Source organism: Cucurbita pepo, chromosome LG01, assembly GCF_002806865.2.
Source record: "Cucurbita pepo subsp. pepo cultivar mu-cu-16 chromosome LG01, ASM280686v2, whole genome shotgun sequence".
Classification (NCBI taxonomy): Eukaryota; Viridiplantae; Streptophyta; class Magnoliopsida; order Cucurbitales; family Cucurbitaceae; genus Cucurbita; species Cucurbita pepo.
In genome coordinates this window covers 18,522,702-18,544,832 of record NC_036638.1, presented here as the reverse complement: position 1 = coordinate 18,544,832, position 22,131 = coordinate 18,522,702, and the positions used below count along the sequence as shown (strand labels likewise).

The 22,131-nt window shown below is 35.7% G+C and overlaps 4 protein-coding genes and 1 long non-coding RNA gene across 13 annotated transcripts in view; 3 read left to right on the top strand and 2 right to left on the bottom strand.

Annotated features, from left to right (window-relative positions):
- Positions 1-449: 449 nt before the first annotated feature.
- LOC111787668 lies at positions 450-1,088 on the bottom strand. The gene is made up of 2 exons (XR_002814025.1): positions 1,034-1,088; positions 450-867 (listed from the first exon to the last, which is right to left on the bottom strand). It is a non-coding gene; the product is annotated as an uncharacterized LOC111787668 (long non-coding RNA).
- Positions 1,089-2,994: 1,906 nt separating this feature from the next.
- On the top strand, positions 2,995-5,629 carry LOC111787635. 7 transcript variants are annotated; one of them, XR_002814017.1, is made up of 3 exons: positions 2,995-3,185; positions 3,419-3,587; positions 3,834-5,450. XR_002814017.1 is itself a non-coding variant. In XM_023667664.1 (2 exons), the coding sequence occupies exons 1-2, from the start codon at positions 3,561-3,563 to the stop codon at positions 4,188-4,190; spliced, it is 381 nt and encodes a 126-aa protein (XP_023523432.1). In that variant the 5' UTR covers positions 3,316-3,560; the 3' UTR covers positions 4,191-5,450. The 7 variants fall into 7 exon arrangements, 2 of the variants coding, with proteins under 2 accessions (XP_023523432.1, XP_023523425.1); XR_002814018.1 differs by lacking the exon at positions 2,995-3,185 and adding an exon at positions 3,192-3,288; XR_002814021.1 differs by lacking the exon at positions 2,995-3,185 and having other exon boundaries at positions 3,316-3,587; positions 3,834-4,617; positions 5,408-5,629.
- A 993-nt stretch (positions 5,630-6,622) lies between these two features.
- Positions 6,623-7,365, top strand: LOC111787626 (transcription repressor OFP13-like). The gene has a single exon (XM_023667647.1). The coding sequence runs from the start codon at positions 6,642-6,644 to the stop codon at positions 7,275-7,277; it is 636 nt and encodes a 211-aa protein (XP_023523415.1). The 5' UTR covers positions 6,623-6,641; the 3' UTR covers positions 7,278-7,365.
- Positions 7,366-9,391: 2,026 nt separating this feature from the next.
- Positions 9,392-12,051, top strand: LOC111787616 (protein SMAX1-LIKE 3-like). The gene is made up of 4 exons (XM_023667635.1): positions 9,392-9,931; positions 10,032-10,702; positions 10,822-10,924; positions 11,010-12,051. Exons 1-4 carry the CDS (start codon positions 9,407-9,409, stop codon positions 11,934-11,936), a joined length of 2,226 nt encoding a protein of 741 aa, XP_023523403.1. The 5' UTR covers positions 9,392-9,406; the 3' UTR covers positions 11,937-12,051.
- Positions 12,052-19,952: 7,901 nt separating this feature from the next.
- LOC111787593 overlaps positions 19,953-22,131 on the bottom strand; it is a 5,989-nt gene continuing 3,810 nt past the window's right edge. Inside the window, exon 2 of one of the 3 annotated variants that reach the window (XM_023667625.1) lies at positions 19,953-20,396. The gene's annotated coding sequence lies outside the window, so the exon portion shown is untranslated. The remainder of the gene's footprint in view (positions 20,397-22,131) is intronic. The other 2 variants (XM_023667611.1, XM_023667618.1) reach the window with 2 other exon arrangements.

Here is a 22,131-nt window from a genome sequence, read left to right as displayed (position 1 = left end):
CTTTTGATTATTCCTTCTGTTCTTTATATCTCTACTTTTCAGTGAACAACTTGGTCAATTGGAAGTTATAAAGTTTATTAAAATCGAGTTCTAATGAATTTTTGTGTGTAATGTTTTCAAATTAAATTATTGAATCAATAATAAGCCTTTGAATTTTGTGCTATCATTGTGCTCCATTGGTGTGCTATCACATCAATGAAGAACAATTATTCCTAAAAATCACTAAAAATTGGACCTTTTTTTAATATACTTGATTTTATGCCAAATCTAATTTCATTAAAAGATCAAGATCCATATTAGCTTAATCAACATCTCAAGTGACCAAATCTTTGTTCTCGACTCCTAGTTACAAAACATTGTGAAAGTAGTGATTTTTAAAAATAATAATAATAATAATAATAACAATAAGGAAATTTGGCAATAAAGGAAAAAAAGGAGGCACATTTAAATTAGTAAAATCAGAAATTTCAGAATCCCAATTTGGGGTCATCGACGAAATGGGTGGGGTTTTATTCACAATATTTCATTTTCTTCCATCTCAATTATCAAATGATTTTCAGTAATGGTACAAGACAATGAAAATGGAAGTGAAGAAAGGGAAGAAAAGGAACTTTCAATTCCTGCAAATTTACTTATTACCATGGAACTTTGGGCCGTCGGCATTTATGGCTTCTCGCCGGCAGTCAAGTCGGCAGGAGAGGAGGGCCATGGTGCTATGGCCAGCATTCTACTGGTTAATCGGCGATCGAGAAGGTACACCCCCTTGAGAGCTCTCATATGAACATCTGGTATAATTTGACCTTGGATTGTAGCTCATGGGGAATGCTAACAGGTGGGTGCTTTGAATCTTTGATCATGTAATATTTTCTGGATCAACATGAAACATTAAACTTTCTGGATGTGAGATCTAAAAACATAAATGTATCACAAGAATCAGAGAAGAAAAAGGAAAAGCAAAGAAAGATAAAATGCAACTTAAGTGATAGGATCATTCATTTGATTTTGACAGTAAAATTCTGTATGAAAATTTTACCTTTCGCTTACAGTCGATATCTTTCTTTTATGAAGATATGTGAGAAGATTTTGTAATATATTGAGTCCATTTATACTAATCTCCGTAAGCAACTGAAAATAACATATCTTGTTTGTATCTACCACGTTACTTTCGTCCTTCTCGAATTCAGTGCGCTTCTTTCGTTAACCTTAATGATATCATTGATAAGATTCAAGAAGCTTCAAGTTGTAGAATCCTTGAGTATCGAAGTTAGTTGTTTCCAAATTCGTTCTTAAGCAAAATAGGCTGTTGTAGGTGCCTTGTAACAGCTCAAGGCCACTGCTAGTAGATATTGTTCATTTAGGCTCGTTACGTATCACCGTTAGCTTCACAGTTTTAAAACACGTTTGTTAGGGAGAGGTTTGCACATACTTATAAGGTATGCTTCGTTCCCCTCTCCAACAGATGTGGGACCTCACATGCTTAATGGGTAATACTAAAAGCAATCATGATAGATAGTATTCAGGAAATATGATTGAAACGTATGGAGGTTGTGAGATCCCACGTCGGTTGGGGAAGAGAACAAAACACATTTTATAAGAGTGTGGAAACTTCTCCCTAGCAAGCACGTTTTAAAAAACCTAGAGGGAAAGTCCAAAGAAGACAATATCTGCTAGCGGTGGGCTTGAGCCGTTACAGAGGTCTTCGTTACTATTTCGTTACTATAGTGGCCATGGTTGTTGATGTTCTTATTCTTATTGCCAAGTTTTCGATGCTTTGTTATCGCCATTTTACTTCTGTTCTTTCTTTTTTGAAGTATACAAATTGATAGGGATTATGACCTTATCCTAATCAAGTTATTATTTCTAAGGTTTTCTCTCTGTTATTGTGAAGCTGAACAAGGAAAAACCTAGATGAAGAACTTCTGTTCTTGGTACCAATCTTATCTCTATTGTTTTGTTCTTCAAGAGGTTAAGTAAGCAAGCATTTTCCACTAGAAGACAGATATGTTCATTGTTTTTGTACCAAGCAATAATGGCACCAGATTGGCTCCTATATTTGCACCAAAGGAATCTCTTCCTTTTTGTATATGATTTAAATGGTGAATTTCTTTGAAGAACTAAATTACAGCATATGTTTAAACATTTTCCTTGAAATGGCTTCTTATACCTTGAATATCTTAACTAATATACTGTAATTGATCACTGATGAATCATATTTTTGGCAGAGTTGAAGATACTAATGGAGCTTTACTTCTTTTAATGCCCTTCACTCCTATGCATAGAAGGAATTCTTCTTGTGCACTTAGAAGATATTTTTAGCCCGCTACGTATTGCTATCAGTTTTACGATTTTAAAACGCGTCTGTTAGGGAGAGGTTTTCATGTCCTTATAAGGAATGTTGCATTCCACTCTTCAAACGATGTTGGATCTCACAATCCAACTCTCTTGGGGGCCTACGACCTCGCTGGCACATCGCCTGCTGTCTGGCTCTAATACCATTTGTAACCGCCCAAGCACATTACTCTAGATATTGTCTTTATCACTGTTAACTTCGCGATTTTAAAACGTGTCTATTAGAGAGAGGTTTACCCTCCCTTATAAGGAATGTTTCGTTCTCTTCTCTAACCGATGTGCGATCTCACAATCCACCCCTTTTGGTGGAGTCCCAGCGTCCTTGCTGGCATATTACCCGATGTCTAGCTCTAATACCATTTGTAACAACCCAAGCATACCACTAACAGATATTATCCACTTTAGCCCGTTATGTATTGTCGTCAACTTCACAGTTTTAAAATACGTCTATTAAGGAGAGGTTTCCACACCCTTATAAGGAATGTTCCGCGGATTGTTTCTATGCTATTGCTTTTACTATTGAATATTTAAGCTTTATAGTTTACACAATTTCCAATAGAATTTAATTTATTGTTTTAACTCTTTGTATTTTAGCATCTCGCCTTCAAGAAGAACTTAAATGATAGCTTCTTTTCTTGGTAATCAAATTCGTCTATTTTGGAATGCTCTTAAAGAGGCTAACTTCCATCTGCTAGTACAACTCAGAGTCTTTAATTTCAGTATCAGATCTTCCAACTTTTGCATTTTAGAAATTTCTCGTATCACTTTACTTTCTAACCTTGTACCGGTTGCTAAATCGACGTGATTATCCACGCAGGTCGACATGTTATAATTGTGTAGGTTTAGCACTTGCCTAAATACAGCTTAACCGTGTGATTTCCTTGCCGTTCGCTTGGTTTTATTTGTTTTTATGAAACAATCTGCGCTTACAGATTTCCAGTTGAGCATCTATGTATACCTGTACCGATTTGCATCCATGCATTAACTTTACTATTATTTCTTCTGTTTTTATATAAACTGAGGAAATTTGTAGAAACCATTACTCACAGCATTTGCTTCAAATCCTCAGAAAACCACTAGATATCTGAGGAGTGGTGGTGGCAACCTAGAGAGCCATGTTTATAGTTCTGAGGAGTTGTCCTTGAGCGTCGTCGATCAACTAATCAGGACTTCGACAAATCGCAACCTCGTCTAGTTATTCTAATCTACCTATGAAGCAATCAGAAGTTCCTAGCAAGGTATAATTTTTCTCCAACTTGTAGATATCATACTCTGTTCGATTTTTTTTTCCCTAAAATGATTTTGGTAGTCTTGTTTTGATCTTGTTGTTTTTCCCTTACCAGGAAGATTATGATCTCTTTCCTTTCCCCAAATGAATCCTTTAGTCCATTAAGGAAAGATGAACACATAATCAAGGCATGTTTTGGTGAATTCTAATATATTTCCTATTTCTTGTTTGGTGGTTCTGGAAAAAATTCCAAAAGAAGGAAACTAAAAGGAAACTTGCGGCGGATATAGGAACGGCTCCTAATGAAAATGATGCATATTTGGATCTCAAACTATCACCTCCAGGGGTCTACTTAAGGGGTAAATCATCTAATGAATCGAAATCGTCGTCCCCAAGATCTCAAGACTCATGCGTATCTGCTGAGGTTGAGTCAAATGTAAGCTTGGAGAATAATCTTCGAGATGAAAGCTCGTCTTTGATTGTGATGGGATGTACTTGTTGCCTCCTTTATGTGATGGTGACAGAGGCAGATCCCAGATGCCCTAAATGCAAAAACTATGGCTTGCTCGACATTTTTCGTCGAAATCAGGTGAAGAGATCAAGAAAGAACTAGTTCGAGGACGAAGTTTACATGGTGGCTTGTGTTCAAATGCTCCAGTATGCTCTTCAACTGATGCACCCTCTGCCTTTTTTCTTAGTGTCCTAAACCATCTTAATACTTGGGGAGTCAGAATTTGATAAAAGATATGGTTTATTTATATCTTTTTGCTCAGTAGTTTGGTTTTCTTTCCTTTCTTTTGAGAAGGCCAATTCACATATTAACTGTGATTCTGATGTTAAAGAGTAAAAATTTTTCTTTCTTTGGGCAAATCACAGAGTTCATTCTTTTTTTGTGCATTTACTCTGTTGAAGGCTTTTCCGTGCATTCCATTTTTTGTTAAGGCGGGGAACAGCGAATTCTCTTTCTCGTGTTCACAAATCGCCATTGGAGCTCATTAACCAGAACTGTATTCAGAACAAAGAATTCAGCAATAGACTTGGTGAGTTCATTCAGGCTACCTTGTCTTGATCTTTCTTTTTTTTTTTTTTTTTTACCATATTTGCTTCTTTCTTGAACTAAATAATGCTTGTTTTTAGGGATTTTCAGAAGTTCAACACAGTATAGCAACTCTAGATTTTGGAGCTCTGATTTTCTTCATTTATTTTCCTTTCAAGGTGTACATATATGGTAAATTCATCGATAATGGGTACGTTTTTGCAGGGGCGGGGAGGGTAACTTAATCAATCTTCATTTATTTTCCTTTTTGGAGATTAAAACAAAGGCAGTTAAACGTGTTTTAAGACTAAAACCAAAGGGTTTTGAAGATTGAAATTAAACCATTCTATAGACTAAAGGCTTTGAAAACTAAAGTTCGTGAGAGAAGGAATCAAAGGACTATAGGATAGAGTTGAACTTCACTACATACATCAAATCAATATCAATGCAAATTCAAGTTCAATTGCACGAATAGTTTGGTAAGTTGAATGGGATTTGCTCTATCTACCTTTCATCTCTTACTCTCATCTAAAATCTAGTGAGAAGTGATGATAATGAGGCTATTGCATGGGTTTCATGCGACTCTTATACGGGATTGTCTACTTTTCATCGTTCCAAAGAAACTCAATAACTCAAAGTAGAGCAATCTTTATGTGATTGCACACGATATATTGACTCGAGTGATAGAAAGTCCAAAAGTGTAATCGATGAAAATTCCTTATTCTACAGATCTTTTTCATCGTCTAAACAAGCAAATGATATGTCATATCCTTTTGTCATGATGGCTGATGTAGGTACTTGCGAAGAAAGAATGACTGAATTGAAAAAAAAAAAAAAGAAGTCTTATGTCGATGAAAGCGGTCAAAGAGAGATTATGTAATCAATTGCTTTGTTGTCCATCCAACAATTTGAAGATCTGATTATGAGCACTATTAGACCTCAATATGATGGATCTACGAAAAATTCTCTTATGTATTCTAAACCTCACACTAGATGAATTGAGAATTTGAGAATGACTAGTACCTATCAACTCTAAAAATTTTAGCAATTTGATGGAAATGAGTCAAATGATGCCCCAAGTAACATATTGCTCACTTTATAAGGTGTGTGAAAATGTCGGAACTTGCAGTGATCGTTTTAGAGGTCGGGTCTTATTTTGCATATACAAAGTTTTATATAAGTGATAGAAAAATTATACCCTAAAACCTTGCTTTGATTAAAGGTAGTAACAAATAAGAGTATAAAAGATGAATTAAGTGAAGAAACAGACAAATACGTGCATTTTCAAATCCATGAGAAAGAAATATTATTTTTTCTAAAGAGAACTCAAATATTTTAGTTAAGATTCCAATGAAAATATTAAAAAGAAAAATACAATACTCATCATCAGGCAAAAGTCACTCGTCACAATATTTGGAAAAAAAAACTCATCTAATAAAGTTAAACAAGTATACACACAACATGATCATGCAACACGAACATGAACATGTGGGACCCAAAATCATTTCAACCCAACTAATAAGAACAATTGAATCATTATCTTGAATTGTACCAATATTTTGGTTGTGCATCATTCATGTACTTAAACTTCTCTATTCTAATTGGATTTGTACACATTATTTAGTTTTAAATTCTTGGTCAAGTTTTAAAAATGCATGAATTAGGCTTAATAATCACATTTAGGTAACCATTAAAAGAGAGTCAACTTAGCATGTGCAACAACAAAGGGATCTCAATTTTGTATGCCATAGAACTTGGTTGGTGGGGAACAAGAGACCTTATAATACTTAGAACATGATTGAAAGGAACTTATGCGGGAGGGTGTGATTTGAGACATAAGAATCTTTTAATCCAATCGCCATAACATTTTTTTTTCATCAATTCCTTTATTCCCCAATCATTATCTTCTGTGCAATTCATGTACATATCCATATGCATATTATATAGAGATCAGAGACAAAGAGATGCACAAAATCAAGCGAGTTGCAGAGCAAGGTTTTTGAGATTACCAGAGCAAGGTTTTTGAAGATGAAGCTGCTTCCTTCTTTCTTCAAGAACAGAGAATCGTCGGACAGGCCATGGCAATGGCCGATATGCGGAAGCTCCAAAACTCCTTCATTCAGAGCAGGCGATGAAGAAATCTTCAAGACAGTCAACTCAGTCTTCTTCGACAATCTTCTCTCCGATCGAATCGAAACGCCTGATTCTTGGTTCGCGAAATCATCGCTGTTCGAATCCGCTAGGTTTTCGACTGATTTCGACGACGATTTCGAGGTCGTGGTCCGAGGCGCGAAATCAGAGAGGCTAATCTTCGAACCTGGCGAAACGAATTGCATTATAAAGAAATCAGCAGAAGAAGGAAAGTGCGATTCGATTCGATTCGAAGGAAGCGTGGTTGTAGCAATGGAATCAGAAGATCCGTACCTGGATTTTCGAAGATCGATGGAGGAAATGGTGGAGAGTCTTGGAATTAGGGATTGGGAGTGCTTAGAAGCGTTGTTGAATTGGTACTTGAGAGTGAATCAGATCAAGAATCATCGTTACATTTTTGGTGCTTTCGTTGATTTGTTGGTTGATCATGGCGGCGACGGTGGTTTTACGGATTCCACTTCCATTTTTTCCGATGAACTGATCATCCAGAATTCTCCACCATCCATTACGTAAGAAGAATTTTGGCCATTTTTCTGTGAATATTAATTTCATTACGTTTCGAAATTCAACTTTATTATTAGTTGATGCAAAATTATTCTATCCATTCCTGACCTTGTAAATATTTATAATTAATTTTCTTCCACTTATTAAATAATTTAGATTAAATAAAATTAGATGCAATTGAAATAATATAATTTTGTAAAAATAATTTTCTTATAATAAATTATAAATTAATATTAGTATGGAAATAATTGAAATAATAAGAAGCCCAAATAAAAAGGGATCGGTAGTGGGCCTAAGCCCAAAAGGTTGACCCAAATGTAGACTGGGCCCATATATGCAGCCATGGACTATTTGGGCCGAGTGGTGGGCCGCAGAAATTGTTAATGTTACGTACGCCTCTACTTTGTTTCCAAATGCATCCTCAACAACAATAAATAAATAAATTTTAGTAATCACTAAAATTTTTATTTTTAATTAAAAATTTTCAATTTATTAAAAATATTATTTAAATATTGATGTATATTAATTGATTTGACATGACAAATCAACCGACTGAATAAAACAATAATATTACCGACTGACATGGGATCCTTGGAACATACTACAGCCCCAAGTGGCGAAGAGCCGACATCAAGGTCCCGTCGATGTCAGCTCTTGGAAGATCAGTCTTTTATCCCTAGAGTAATTTTTATTCGTGAGCGACGGCCTTTCCACTCGGTACCGTTGTGTGAGCTCGATGGGTGGGTCTTGCAGTCAAGCTCCCTTCTGCCTTTGCACGCCTCTGTTACCTTTTGGGAGGCCTACGCCCCATAGAAACTGTCTACCCAACACTGTCCCTTGGCCCGTAGGTTCTGACACAAGGTTAGAATTCTAGCTCTTCCAGAGTGGTATCTCATTGATGGCTCCGGCCCTCCAGAAGGGGGCCTTCTTCGCCCTCAAACTAAGCTGNTTGCAGTCAAGCTCCCTTCTGCCTTTGCACGCCTCTGTTACCTTTTGGGAGGCCTACGCCCCATAGAAACTGTCTACCCAACACTGTCCCTTGACCTGTAGGTTCTGACACAAGGTTAGAATTCTAGCTCTTCCAGAGTGGTATCTCATTGATGGCTCCGGCCCTCCAGAAGGGGGCCTTCTTCGCCCTCAAACTAAGCTGTGCACGAAAAGCCCAAAGCCAATCCCAGAAACAGTGAAGCTTCATAGGGTCTTTTTGTCCCTTTGGAGTCTATAGGTTTTCACATTTTTATAAAAAATGCTTTGTTCTCCTGTTCAACTAATATGAGATCTAACAATCCACCCTGTGGGGTCCAGTGTTTTCACAGGCACACCGCTCCTTGTTTGACTCTAATACCATTTATAACAACTCAAACCCAATGTTATCCATTTGTAATAGCACAAGCTCGACAGATATTGTCTACTTTCTGCTTTCTCTCTCGAGCTTTCCCTCAAAAATTTTAAACATGTCTGTTAGGAACAAGTTTTCACACCCTTATGATGCTTCATTTCCCTCTCAAACCGATGTGGGACCTCACAATACCCTACCTGATCAAATATGATATTGAAAAAGAGAAAAAACCCGACAAATCTTTATTTTTGTAAACAATAAACAATAATCTCGATTTGTAAGAAAGATAGTTGTCAAAATCAAAGCCACCAAATTTGAAAAAAAAAAAAAAAAAAAAAAAAAAAAAAAAAAAAAAAAAANCCTTAAAGAATAAAGACAACTTTATGAGATGGATGAAAGAGTGAGAAGAGAATGTTTTGTTTCCATTCCATATGGATTGCCAATGTAAATCTTTTTCTTTTTCTTTCTCTTTTTCTTTTTATAAATTTTAAATTTTTAAAAAATATAATAAAAATAAAAAATAAAAAATAAAAATGGACAGATAGTCCTACTATCTTTTCACTTTAAGCCCTTTATTATTAGCACTCTTTCCCTTTTTCTTTTTTTTTTTTCTCATTTATTATTTTAAATTATTTTAATTTATTTTAATTTATTTTATTAATCTTATTCTTAACAAAAGTTTAATCCTTCTACTTTTTCTTTAATTTCCCTCGCCCACAAGAAAAGCACAAACATTCTCTTCCTTATATACTCAACAACTCTCTTACACTTCCTTCAACTTTACACCAACAACTGAAAGATGAGAGCTGGAATTTGCACCATACAACTTCAAGCCCTTAGCATCGAGGCCGAGACGACGGTGAAGCAAGCGGTCGGGCTAGCACGTCGACGAGGCCACTCTCACGTCACTCCGCTCCATGTAGCTACCGCAATGCTCGCATCGTCCTCCGGTGTCCTTCGTAGAGCTTGTCTTCATTGCCATTCTCACCCTCTCCAATGCAAAGCTCTCGAGCTTTGTTTCAACGTCGCTCTTAACCGTCTTCCTACGTCGACACCAAACCCACTTTTTGGCCCTCAATATCCCAATCCTTGCCTTTCCAATGCCTTGGTTGCCGCCTTCAAACGAGCTCAGGCACACCAACGTCGTGGCTCGATCGAAAACCAACAACAACAACAACAACAACCGATTCTAGCTTTGAAGATTGAGTTGGAGCAGCTTGTTATCTCGATCTTGGATGACCCAAGTGTTAGTAGAGTGATGAGAGAAGCGGGTTTCTCGAGTACTCAAGTCAAAAACATGGTCGAAAAAGCGGTTTCCTTAGAGGTTAGTCGTTTTTCATTCATTATAACCCAATTATACATCATTTTTATTGGTTTTTCTCTCTTACAAACACTAAAAAACCAATCTTTTTTGCTCATTTCAGGATTACAACCATGAAAAACACTACTTTTACGAGAAAAAATTGAACAATTTGCTACCCACCAAACCCATTTCTCATACCCATTTCACAAAACCATTGCTTTCAAACACTATCCCAAATGAAGAACTCACACAAATCTTGGAAGAACTCTCAAGAACACAAAGAAAAAGCACCAACACAGTGATAGTAGGTGAAAATTTGAGCTCAATTGAAGGCATAATTAGAGGAATAATGGAGAGATTTGAGAAAGGAGAAGTCCCAAATGAATTGAAATTCTTTGAGTTCTTAAGCCTTCCACTATTCTCCTTAAGAAACCTTTCAAAGGAAGAGATAGAACAAAAGCTTTTGGAGTTAAAATGCATAGTAAAAAGCTGTTTAGGTAAAAGGGTAATTTTTTATTTGGGAGATCTCAAATGGGTTTCAGAGTTTTGGTCAAATTATGAAGAAAAAACAAGTTTTTACAGCCCGGTGGAGAAGATAATCATGGAGATTCAAAGATTATTACTGCATGGTAATAATGGTGAAAGCTATGGTAAATTTAGGGTTTTGGGTATTGCAACTTTTCAGATTTACATGAGATGTAAAGCTGGGAATCCTTCTTTGGAGTCTCTTTGGTCACTTCAGCCTCTTACAGTTCCTGTTGGAAGTTTGAGTCTCAGCCTCAAATTTGAAAGGTAAAAAAAAAAAAAAAAAAAAAAAAAAAAAAAAAAAANCTGTGTCTCATTTGGTGTTTTTTACTGTGTTTTAGCTGAATTCTTACCGTTTTTTGTGTTTTTTTTTGGTAATATTTCAGCAAAGAATGTAACTTTCAGACCAATTCTGTCAAGGGTTTCACTTTATGTCGTGAACAGTACAAAGATGAGGCAAAAAAGACTGCTGTAATTGCCACTCAACAGGTTTGTTTTTGTCTCTCTCTTCAAAATTATTTCAAAATTATTAAAGTTTTTACCTTTTTGGATTAATTTAATTTTTTTAAAACAGGATGATCAATATGAGGAGTGGAATAATCATAAAGGAATCAACTTTCTTGAGAAATCCTTCAATTTTTCTCCTGATTTGATCTGCCACTCGTTTATTAGCCCGAAACCGTCTCCGAAAGAGTATCAATTCTGGGGTTCGGACGAGGCGAACCGAAACGTTGTCGTTTCGAATCCCGAGCTTCTCTCGAACCCTAATTCAAGTCCGAATTCTGCTTCTTCGAGCGAAGTTCTAATAGAAGAGGAAGAGGAAGAAGAAGAAGAACGACGCTCGAAACTTCTTACGAATTCGCTTATGAAAACGATTCCAAATTGCTCGAAAGACAAAGCTAATGAACTTTCATCCATAATTCTCCATTGTAGATCATTGAGAAGGTCAAAGAAGCAAGAAAGTTGTAGCCTTTTGTTCATGGGAAATGAAGAACAAAGGCAAGCCAAGGAAAGAACAGCAAGAGAATTGGCTAAGATCATGTTTGGGTCACAAACAAAGTTCATTTCCATTGGTTTGAGCAGCTACAAACAAGAAATTGATGAACATTATGAACAAAAAAACATCAAAAAGAGAGGAAGAAATGAATTGGGTTGCAATTATTTGCAAAGATTTGGAGAGGAAATCAATGAAAATCCTCATAGAGTGTTCTTCATGGAAGATATTGAAGAAATTGATTATTGTTCTTCAAAGGGTTTGAAGGAAGCCATTGAAAGGGGAAGAGTGAAGCTTTCAAATGAGGAAATTTGTTCATTAAAAGATGCCATCATCATCATCAATGCTCAAAGACAAAGCGTTAAACAAGAACACGAAGAACACGAAGAACACGAAGAACGGAGGAGATTTGTTTCATTGGATTTGAACATAGCAATTCAAGAAGGGAATGGAGATAGAATTAGATCAATCATGGAATGTGTGGATGGGAAAATTTTATTTTCATAATTAGCTTCTTAATTTCTTCAATAGTGTGTGGGTGACACTCTTTTTTTTTGGGATTTTCTAGGAATGTAAATGTATAAATTAATGCATATTTTTCCTCGTGGTTTGTTCGGTATAATCGAGTTTTGTTTTATACAGCTTATCGGATATACGAGAGTAATTATTTAGCTGGTCGTCGAAACCAGATCAATACCCATTTTCAATCTCGGTACAAAATTCGAGCATAGGGTACAAATAAGAGTGCCCAACCTATAGACAAATTTCTTCTCGGGAAAAGCAAAAAGAAAGGGGGACTTATTCTTACCAACCAAAAGCTTGTCTCGGTATTACTATGGTAGGCAACGATCTAGCCCGTATAGTCAGTGAGAGGACGGATTCAAAATGTTCATGTTTTCGGGTCATATAACACAGAGATATTTACAATATATTGTCGAGTTAGGTTTCGAACAGCACACGGTTTTCCCATCCATTCTTTTTTTCGTAACTTTTCTTCGAACGATCCTTTTCTCAACTGTTATTTGAAGAAGAATTCAAAGCTTATATGATCATAAAATCTGTTCATAAAATCAACTTTCTAACAAGCTTTTATCACATTCCAATTCTTATGAAAGTTAAATGGAACAAGACAAATAATACACATAGAGAGAGAGAGGGTAAATCAAGTTGGGAGAAAAGAGGTAAATTTCATTTTTACAAATGTAAATTTTAAATAATAAAGTTCTTTTTTTTTTTTTTTTTTACATCATGTAATTTTTTTTTTTTTTATCATAGACGAGCGGTTCATTTAACTCGGGACCTCGCAAAGATCCCACGAGATATATATATATATAGATATAAAAAGATATAAAATTAATTTATTATATTTAGTATTTATAAGTTTAATTTAAAAAAATTAAATGATTATTATCATTTTGTAATGATTGATTTTAAAAAATATGAATAGAGATAATAATAAATAATAAAAGTAAAAAAAAAAAAACATATTTGTCATTATTTATAATTACACCCATAAAGTTAGATATAATTAAAAAAGAAAAAATGAGGGTATAAAATATTGAAAGTGACACGTAAAAAAAGCTATTATTGACCAAACTTTTTTTTTTTTTTAATTTTTTTAAAAAAGAAAATAAAATATATAAAAATAATTAAAATAAATAAATAAAGTTTGTCTTTATTTAGTTTCAATTTTGAAATCTCTCTCAAGTTTGAAAAGGAGTAGCGCGGATGATTAGGGATCCCAAAGTACACAAAATACTTTAAAAGAATTAAGAAGCATCCAAAGATATTCCTCCTTTACAATCATAAAAGCAAATAATTAATCCCTTTTTTACCCTTAATCCCGGGTTTTGTTTCGGGTTAAATTAGGGTTAAGCTAATACGTATTAGTTGATTTATTTTGATTCTCGTGACGTTTCTTCATTATATCAACTAACTACTGACCTGTAAGACCCAACGTGGAGAGATTTCTCCCTGTTAGCTAAACGGGGCCGAAGATCAAGATTATATTCCCTAACTTCAACCCCGTCCCCAACTTTGTCCTTGACATGTGATGTCGCACATTGATTGGAGAGGAGAACAAAACACTCTTTATAAGGGTGTGGAGATCTTTCCTAACAGACGCTGGGCCCTGAAAGGAGTGGATTGTGATGTCTCACATTAGTTGGGAGGAGAACAAAACACCCTTTATAAGGGTGTGGAGACCTTTCCTAGTAGACGTTGGGCCCTGAAGGGGGTGGATTGTGATGTCTCACATTGGTTGGGGAGGAGAACAAAACACATTTTATAAGGGTGTAGAGACCTTTCCTAGCAGACGCTGGGCCCCGAATGGGGGAGCATTGTGATGTCCCACGTTGGTTGGGGAGGAGAACAAAACACCCCTTATAAGGGTGTGGAAACCTTCCCTAGTAGATGCGTTTTAAAGCCTTGAGGGAAAGCCCAAAGAAGACAATATCTGCTAGCGGTGAGCCTGGGTCATTACACGACTCCACCTAAGTCTCCGACCCTATTAACTAAACAAGGTCGAGAACAGATCAGGGTCATTACACGACCCCACCTAAGTCTCCGACCCTGTTAACTAAACAAGGTCGGGAACATATCAGGATTATACTAATCGATATGGAAAATTCATGATTACATCTTTGCATGAGTCTATTTGATTAGTGGAGGATTAAAAGTAATAAAAAAAAAAAAAATTAAAGCCTATAGTAACAATAATAGAGGGACTTAGGCTAGTATATAGTTTATTATCTAACTTTAAATTAATAATTTATTTATTTTTCAATTAATTATATTAATTATATTATTATATGCCTTCCTCTGCTTACAAGAAACCCAACTAAAAGCACTTATTCAAAACCTTGTGTAATGGCTCATTTATTTATTTATTTTTATATTTTTTATATTTTTATATATTAATTTAAAAGAAAAAAAAAGTTTTCAAAATTATCAAATAAAGACAGAACCTCGAGCTTTGTTCCCATTAGAGAGAATAAAGGCCACAAAACCTCTCTCTCTCTCTAGCTTTTTTTATTTATTTATTTTTTATTTTAAAATGTTTTCTTAAAAGAATAATTTTTAATATTTATTTATTCATAATCCAAATTTTGGTTAATTAATGGCTTAATTATATATATATAAAAAAAAAACACATGAAAAATGTATGAAATTATACTTTAGTCAAAGATTATATAATTACATGTCACATCAAAAATAGCTTGTATTAAATATAATAATGTCGTATTTAAATGTACATATAAGGACCAACTTGACTGTACATTTGGTAGGGTTTTGACTCATAGTGAAAGCCAAGTCTGTATTTCACCCACCGTAACTTTTCTAAATTCTTTCACATGGATCATTTAAATTCAAGACTTTTTTTTACTCTCGAGATGTTACATCTACTTTTAGCAATCGTAAATTCAAAAACTAATCTCGTTGACTGCATATGAATCTTGTCGGTTTACTGTTCAAGCTTATCGGGTTTTACAAATAGAGATTTTTCGATTGAGTTTATCTCTACCGTACGTTCTGTTTTTGTTTCTCGTTCTAGTCTTTTGCAACGCTTTAGGTTTATTTACCTTTTTCGTTACGAGGTAAGGGTTAAACGAACCCGAATTTCTAATTTTAGGTTAACCGAGAGGTTTTAAATTGATGAGACAAAACATTATCTAAAACATTGGGTGGAAAACATAGGTCAACATTTTAGACACCAAACCCAAGGAAATGGGACCATGTCCTATACCATAATTGCATTATGGTCTTGTTCCTTATTAAAAGTTAAAAATGTTAGGGTGTTTGTCCACCTTGGTCTTGTCTTGGAGGGTTTGGTGAAAGAATAAAAAATATTCAAAAATAACGAACAAGTCCTTAAACTTTAGTTTATAACGATTTAGTCCTTATATATTTTATTCGATAACGATTAAGTCCTTATATTTTAGTCATATTACGATGAATGTTGTCCTTGGCTCATTACGTATTGTCGTCAGCCTCACGGTTTTAAAACGTGTCTGCTAAAGATAAGTTTCCATGTCCTTATAAGGAATGTTACGTTTCTCTCTCCAAACGATGTGGGATCTCACAATCCACCCCGTTGTGGCCCAACGTCCTCGTTGGTACACCGCCTGGTGTTTGACTTTGATACTAGTTGTAACAGTTCAGTTTCACGGGTAGCAAACATTGTCCGCTTTTGCCCATTACGTATTGTCATCAGCCTCACAGTTTTAAAATGCATATGCTAGAGACAAGTTTCCACATCCTTATAAGGAATGTTTCGTTTCTCTCTCCAACCGATATGGGATCTCACAATCCACCTCCTTGTGGTCCAACGTCTTCGTTGGTACACCACCCGGTGTTTGGCTCTAATACGAGTTGTAATAGTTCAAGCTCATCGCTAGCAAACATTGTCCCCTTTTACTCGTTACGTATCGCCATCAGTTTAACATTTTCAAAATGTGAATACTAGGGAGCGGTTTCCACACCTTTATAAGAAATGTTTCGTTTCCCTCTCAAACCAATATGAGATCTCACACGAACGTTTTTAAAATCTAGCCAAGTTTTGCAAAGTAAAAGATTTCAATGAAAATAACCTCCGTTCTTAAAAACAAATGAACTCAAATCGTCGTAAACTTGAAAGAACATAGATTGAATCATTACAGGAAGAATCTGATCTATTTTTTTTCACGGAAATCTTCGTTTTTTTTCCTCTTTCTCTATCTCTACCTCTCGAGTATCGTGTTTGAATCAGTAAAGTGCTTTTTCTTCCATATTTGTATGAATCGATATGATTACACTCTAATTCCTTTTCAAATCGAAAAAAATGAAAGAAATTAACGCCAAATGGAATGATGGGTCGGGATCGATGGGTGGGCATAGATCCCGAGGAGCAAAGGATTCTTTTCGAGAAATGATGGGATAGATCGATCGGATCCTTTGGATCATAAAAAAATTAAACAATCTTCAAAACGATGATGACAGAGTTTACAAAAGGAAAAGGAAAAGGAAAGAGATATGTCTGTGTTTCTATTCTTTTGAGGGACTCCTTAAAAGCATTCAAAATGCAAATTATTTCCAAAGGCTTTTGCTTTTTCTACCTTTCTCTACCATTCTCGGTCTCGATAAACTCGGCTCGGTTCTAGTTTTGCATGGTTAGATGCATGAAAGAGTATCCAATTTGTGTTCGGTGGTATGTTATTACAAATATACAATTTCTCGAGTTTAGATATTAACTGTATCGAAAGAGCTACGAGTTACGTTATAACAGTATCGTTAAATGGGTTTTTAGGGTTTCGTGGTAGATTCGAGAGAGAGGAAGGAAGAATTAAGAATTTCGGATAAGACCCATTTCGAGAATCATTCAATACTCCGAGAGAGAGAGATTATTAAATCGTTTCTTTAGGGTTTTAGAGTTGGATTCGAGAGAGAACCCATTTCGGGTATCACTGAACACTCCATCTTAAGACAAACTATGACGGGTTTTGGGGAAATTAAGGTTGTCGATGGTTTAATAGTTATCTAAGAACGTACAAACATTTTAATATCGAGGATTATTACGAGATAGTCGTATCGTAACAAATACGTCGGAATGGGAGAGACAAAGTTTGAAGAGAGGGTGAGCTTTTGCATTGTTTAGGAGAAGAAAGTAAAGCAAAATTGAGCAGCGTTTTTTATGAACTCTCTTTTTTGCTTTTATATGTAATGTGAACTTTGCATGAAAGTAAGGGATTTCTTGGATCTCCCACCAATCTCTTCAATAATCACTAAATAATTAACAAAACAAAATATTAAAATCAATCGTAATCGATAATATCGAATCCATAGATCGGTGGAGATATCGACGTATTGACTAATTATGAATTAAGGGTATACATGAGTTGGTTGGGTTGGGTTGGTGACCCGAGTTACCTGAATCGAGTTCGCAACCTAACCCAACTCAACCCAACCTTCTGTTTTCGAATTGGGTTAGGTTCAGTTGGGTCGGGTCGTCAAATTGTTATTATTTAAACATTTGTCCGTTAGATTGATGACCCGAGCTACCTGAATAGAGTTTGCAACTCAACCCAACCCAACCCAACCCAACCTTCTATTTTCAAATTGGGTTTGGTCGAGTCGTCAAAATTTTATTAAATAATTTTAAAAATTATATTTATCCATAATACATGTTACCATAATAACTAAAATTTCATAAAATTCAAATATCAAACATTTACAAGTCACAACATATCATTAATATCTGTTACAAATATTAAAAGTAGGGATGAGTTGAGTTGCAACCGTGCTTTTGGGTTGGTCTAATATCAAACATTTACGAGTTACAACACATCACTCATATCCGTTACAAACATTAAAAGTAGGGTTGAGTTGAGTTGTAACCCTATTTTTGGGTTGGTCTAATATCAAACATTTACGAGTCACAACTCACAACACGTCACTGATATCAGTTACAAACATTAAAAAGGGTTGACTTGACTTGTAACCCTATTTTTGGGTTGGTCAAATATCAAACATTTACGAGTCACAACACATCACTGAATTGACTTGTAGCCCTATTTTTGGGTTGGTCAAATATCAAACATTTACGAGTCACTGCGCATCACTAATATCGGTTACAAACATTAAAAGTAGGGTTGAATTGACTTGTAACCCTACTTTTGGGTTGGTCAAATATCAAACATTTACGAGTCACAACACATCACTGAATTGACTTGTAACTCTATTTTTGAGTTGGTCGGATTATCGGGTCATATGAACACTCTTATTTTGAACCGAACATTTTTTAGTTCAACTCATCGAATATGTGTTAACGAGTTGAGTTATACCGAGATTAATGAATGTGGGCAGAGCTAAAACGAGTAAGTTATAAAGGTGAATCCGACGAGGAGAGAGAAAGAGGAATGGGTAGGTGAGTGTGGAAAGAGCAGTCAAAAGAAGGGATGAAGTATGAAAGTTAACAAGAATAAATTTACGAGTGATCCAATGCCTTCCATCATGTTGGTTTCAATCATTGTTTGATCGCTTTATTATTATCTTTTTTTTCTTTCTTTTTGAAAAAAAAAAAAAAAAAAAAAGAAAAGATTCTGTGGTACTTCCATAGTACCATTTATATGCAACTCAATGAGCAAAAGGAAGAAAAATAGATACCTATCCTATATCATAATTCTACATTATTCTAATAACTAATCGTCGTTCGAGCTATTGTTAAAAATGTTGTTCTTTTAACGGGACGTTTTGACAAAACCGACGCTTACCCATGACAAAATCTTCTTGGGATGGGCACACTGCCCGATTTTTGGCTTTGATAACAAAAAGTGAAGGTGGTTGAGTTGGGTGTAAGGCGTCAGTTTATTGTGAGACCCACATCGGTTGTAGAGGAGAACTAGGTATTCCTTATACGGGTGTGAAAACATATCCTTAACAAACGCATTTTGAAATCATGAGGTTGACGGCGATCGTAATAGGTCAAAATAGACAATATCTGCTAGTAGCGGGCTTGGGGCTGTTATGAATGTTTTTGAAAAAATTTAAAAATTGTGTTTGAATTTGATTGTATGGGAGATTCTCTAGGACTCCAATTTTCAACCACTATTTGATGGATAGGGAAACTTCAAGTTTTTTTTTTTTTTTTTTTTTTTTTTTTTTTTTTNCAAGTTCTTTCTTCTACGCTATCATTTTTTCGGGTTTCTCGCCATTGATCGAATATGAACATAAGATGCTACACTTTGTATCTATAAAAACGATTTGTCGTCATCTGTCATTTATGTTTGTCCTAATCGTTTTGTATACTCAACATGAAAAAGTTGTATAAAAGAACTGATTGTGATGTCCCATATTAGTTGGGGAGGAGAACAAAACGTCATTTATAAGGGTATGAAAACCTTCTCTTAGTAGACGCGTTTTAAAGTCTTGAATTTAAAGTCTTGAAGGGAAGCTTGAAAGGAAAAGCCCAAAGAGGACAATATTTGCTACCGGTGGATTTGAGCCGTTACAAATGGTATCAGAGCCAGACACTGGACTATGTGCCAGCGAGGAGGCTGTTCCCTAAAGGGGGTAGACATGAACGCTGGCCCCAAAGGGGGTGGATTTGAGTCCCACGTCGATTGGAGAAAGAAAAGAGTGCCAGCGAGGACGCCGGGCCTCGAAGGAGGGTGGATTGTGATGTCCCAATCGGTTAGGGAGGAGAACAAAACACCCTTTTATAAGGGTATGGAAACCTTCTCTTAACAAAACCCTTTTATAAGGGTATGGAAACCTTCTCTTAACAAACGCATTTTAAAGCCTTGAGGGGAAGCCCAAAAGGAAAAGCCCAAAGAGGACGAGGACAATATCTGCTAGCGATGAATCTGGACGGTAAGTACACGAGCATCGTCTTTTGTACTCAATATGAAAAAATTGCACAAGGGACAGCTTGAATCTTTAGTAATGGGCTTTTGCAAAGCCCATTTATAATAATATTTTCATTTTTTATTTTTATTTATAAATATTTAGAAGACTATACTTCTCTCCAAAATATTGAAAAAGCCCATAAATGTGAATCAAACTAAAAATTAAAATTTTGATATACAGAGACCAAAAGCCACTGATTTATTTCTTCACACTGCTCTTATCCTTTGCCCTCCTCCATCACTCCACAGATTCATCAAACACTCTCTCCCCCTCCCATTTACATTTCAAACCAACTAAAAAGGAAAAAAACATGTACATTTCTTCAACTTGTAAGCTACGAACTAAGAACTATACAGAAACACACACACACATACTCACTGGAACCTATATAATTGTAAGGAACTCGCGTTGGGGTTGAGTTTCGCGGCTTCTTTCCACACTTCAACACCATTTACAGGTATCAAAAAGTAAAACCGTGCTTGCTTTCCTAAGTTGTGACGGTCATGTTGAATAATTTTCGCTTCACAGGACCCTGCCACCGTGCACTGAGACCGGGTTTAATCATTTCGTTTTATGTAAACTAGGCTAACCAAGTGAAGTAACAACAGAACAGGTATTTCAGAAGATTGTTCAACATGCCAAAGCAAAGCTCAGTGTAATACATGTACATTCCACAATGGATGTTTTGACAACAAACATCATCTAATGCGCAGTCGTTATGACCATAAACATTAAAGATTAACAACATATGATCATTGTTCATTTATGTAGCGGTTTAAAACAGCGAGTAGTAGCAAATAGCAAACAAGCAATGAATTTGCAGATCTCCCAACAATCCAAGGACAGAAATAGTTGAGTACTTTTTTGGCGTTACAATAGCCATATTTAAGATGAATAAACATCCAAACAAGAGGAATGTCATTTAGAAGCCAAAGAAAAAAAGGGTCGAAACAGAGTCGAGAAACGGAAGCAACAGGAATAACATAAAATGACTCTTAATGTAACAGCCCAAGCCCAAGCCCACCGCTAGCCCATATTGTCTTCTTTGAGTTTTCCCTTTCGGGCTTCCCCTCAAAGTTTTTAAAATGCATATACTAGGGAGAGGTTTCTACACCCTTATAAAGAGTGCTCCGTTCTCCTCCCAACCAATGTGGGATCTCACACTTAGTAACCAAACGGCGGATGACTACAAAAAGACTTTGAAGCAAACTCATCCCTGAAGTAAGTCGGAGCAGCTCATTATCTCCATCTTTGGATAACTCAAGTGTTTGTGGAGCCATGATAGTAAAGAAAAACAGTGGATTATTACAGGAAATGAGGCACTGAAGTAAGCCACATTTTAAACTTCTCCCTTAGACCTCTCTCTACCGATTCTATTGTTACTGTAGTAAGAAATTTGGTAGCTATTATTCTGACAGCCATTACAGAAGGGAGGAAAGATATATAAGCTGCTTCGCCATAATATCCTAGCAACCTCCATTTGGAGGCAAACCAATACCCAGCATTTCAAGAAATCTACCTCAAATTTTTAAGATCTAACCAAGCCTTCCAACTCTTGCACAAAATGCACGACTGAAACCCAAATCTTTGCTCAAGTGTCCAATTGAGAGTGTTACTCTTAAGGAATTTTATATTTAAAGGAGAATGAAGGGTAACTTGGCAACCATACTCGCTCATACTAATCATCATATTGCCACAAGGGGCACCACGCCCACTTAATCAGGAGGGCAAAATTATTACTTCCCACCTAACAGCAAGCTTAAGATCTTTCACATTCTTCAAGGCCTTCCTACAAAAAGAACAATCTTTTCCTATTTAAGACTAACTAACGAAGGAAGTAGATATTGATCTCAAACAAAGTAAATTATCTTTCATCTCGCATCCCTAGAGAGAGGTTTTCGTGGAAGAAGATAAACGCTCTTAATTTCGTGGAAAAATACTAAACACGTTTTTTTTTTCCTTCTCTTTTAGTGTAACAAATATGGAATGAGAATTTGAACTAAATGCTTTGACGGCCAAGCTATGACTCTAGACCCTAGTTAAGGGCAGTCTCCTACCTGTGTCATAATAATATTACAGAACGACTAGCTAGTGATATTAAATAGCTTATGAGTGATTGAATACGCATGATTATCAAGAGAGAAATATAAGCTCAAATAAGCAAGAGAGGGTACTATTATTTAAACCCTAAAGAAAAATAAACCATAAGGCTAGTTCTTTTGGTTTTTCCTCCCTTCTCTAAATCCATGATGTTTTTTTTGTTATGGGAGATGGGATGTTCGTTTCGTAGAGGACTATGGATGGAGAAATCTCCCCCCCC

Bases quoted from the DNA above. Each gene is read 5' to 3' on its own strand.
- LOC111787626 (XM_023667647.1), top strand. From the start codon at position 6,642: ATGAAGCTGCTTCCTTCTTTCTTCAAGAACAGAGAATCGTCGGACAGG.
- LOC111787616 (XM_023667635.1), top strand. From the start codon at position 9,407: ATGAGAGCTGGAATTTGCACCATACAACTTCAAGCCCTTAGCATCGAG. The intron at 9,932-10,031 runs GTTAGTCGTTTT...TGCTCATTTCAG, and splicing joins AAAAAGCGGTTTCCTTAGAG to GATTACAACCATGAAAAACA. The intron at 10,703-10,821 runs GTAAAAAAAAAA...GTAATATTTCAG, and splicing joins CTCAGCCTCAAATTTGAAAG to CAAAGAATGTAACTTTCAGA.
- LOC111787635 (XM_023667657.1), top strand. From the start codon at position 3,561: ATGAAGCAATCAGAAGTTCCTAGCAAG. The intron at 3,588-3,833 runs GTATAATTTTTC...AAATTCCAAAAG, and splicing joins AATCAGAAGTTCCTAGCAAG to AAGGAAACTAAAAGGAAACT.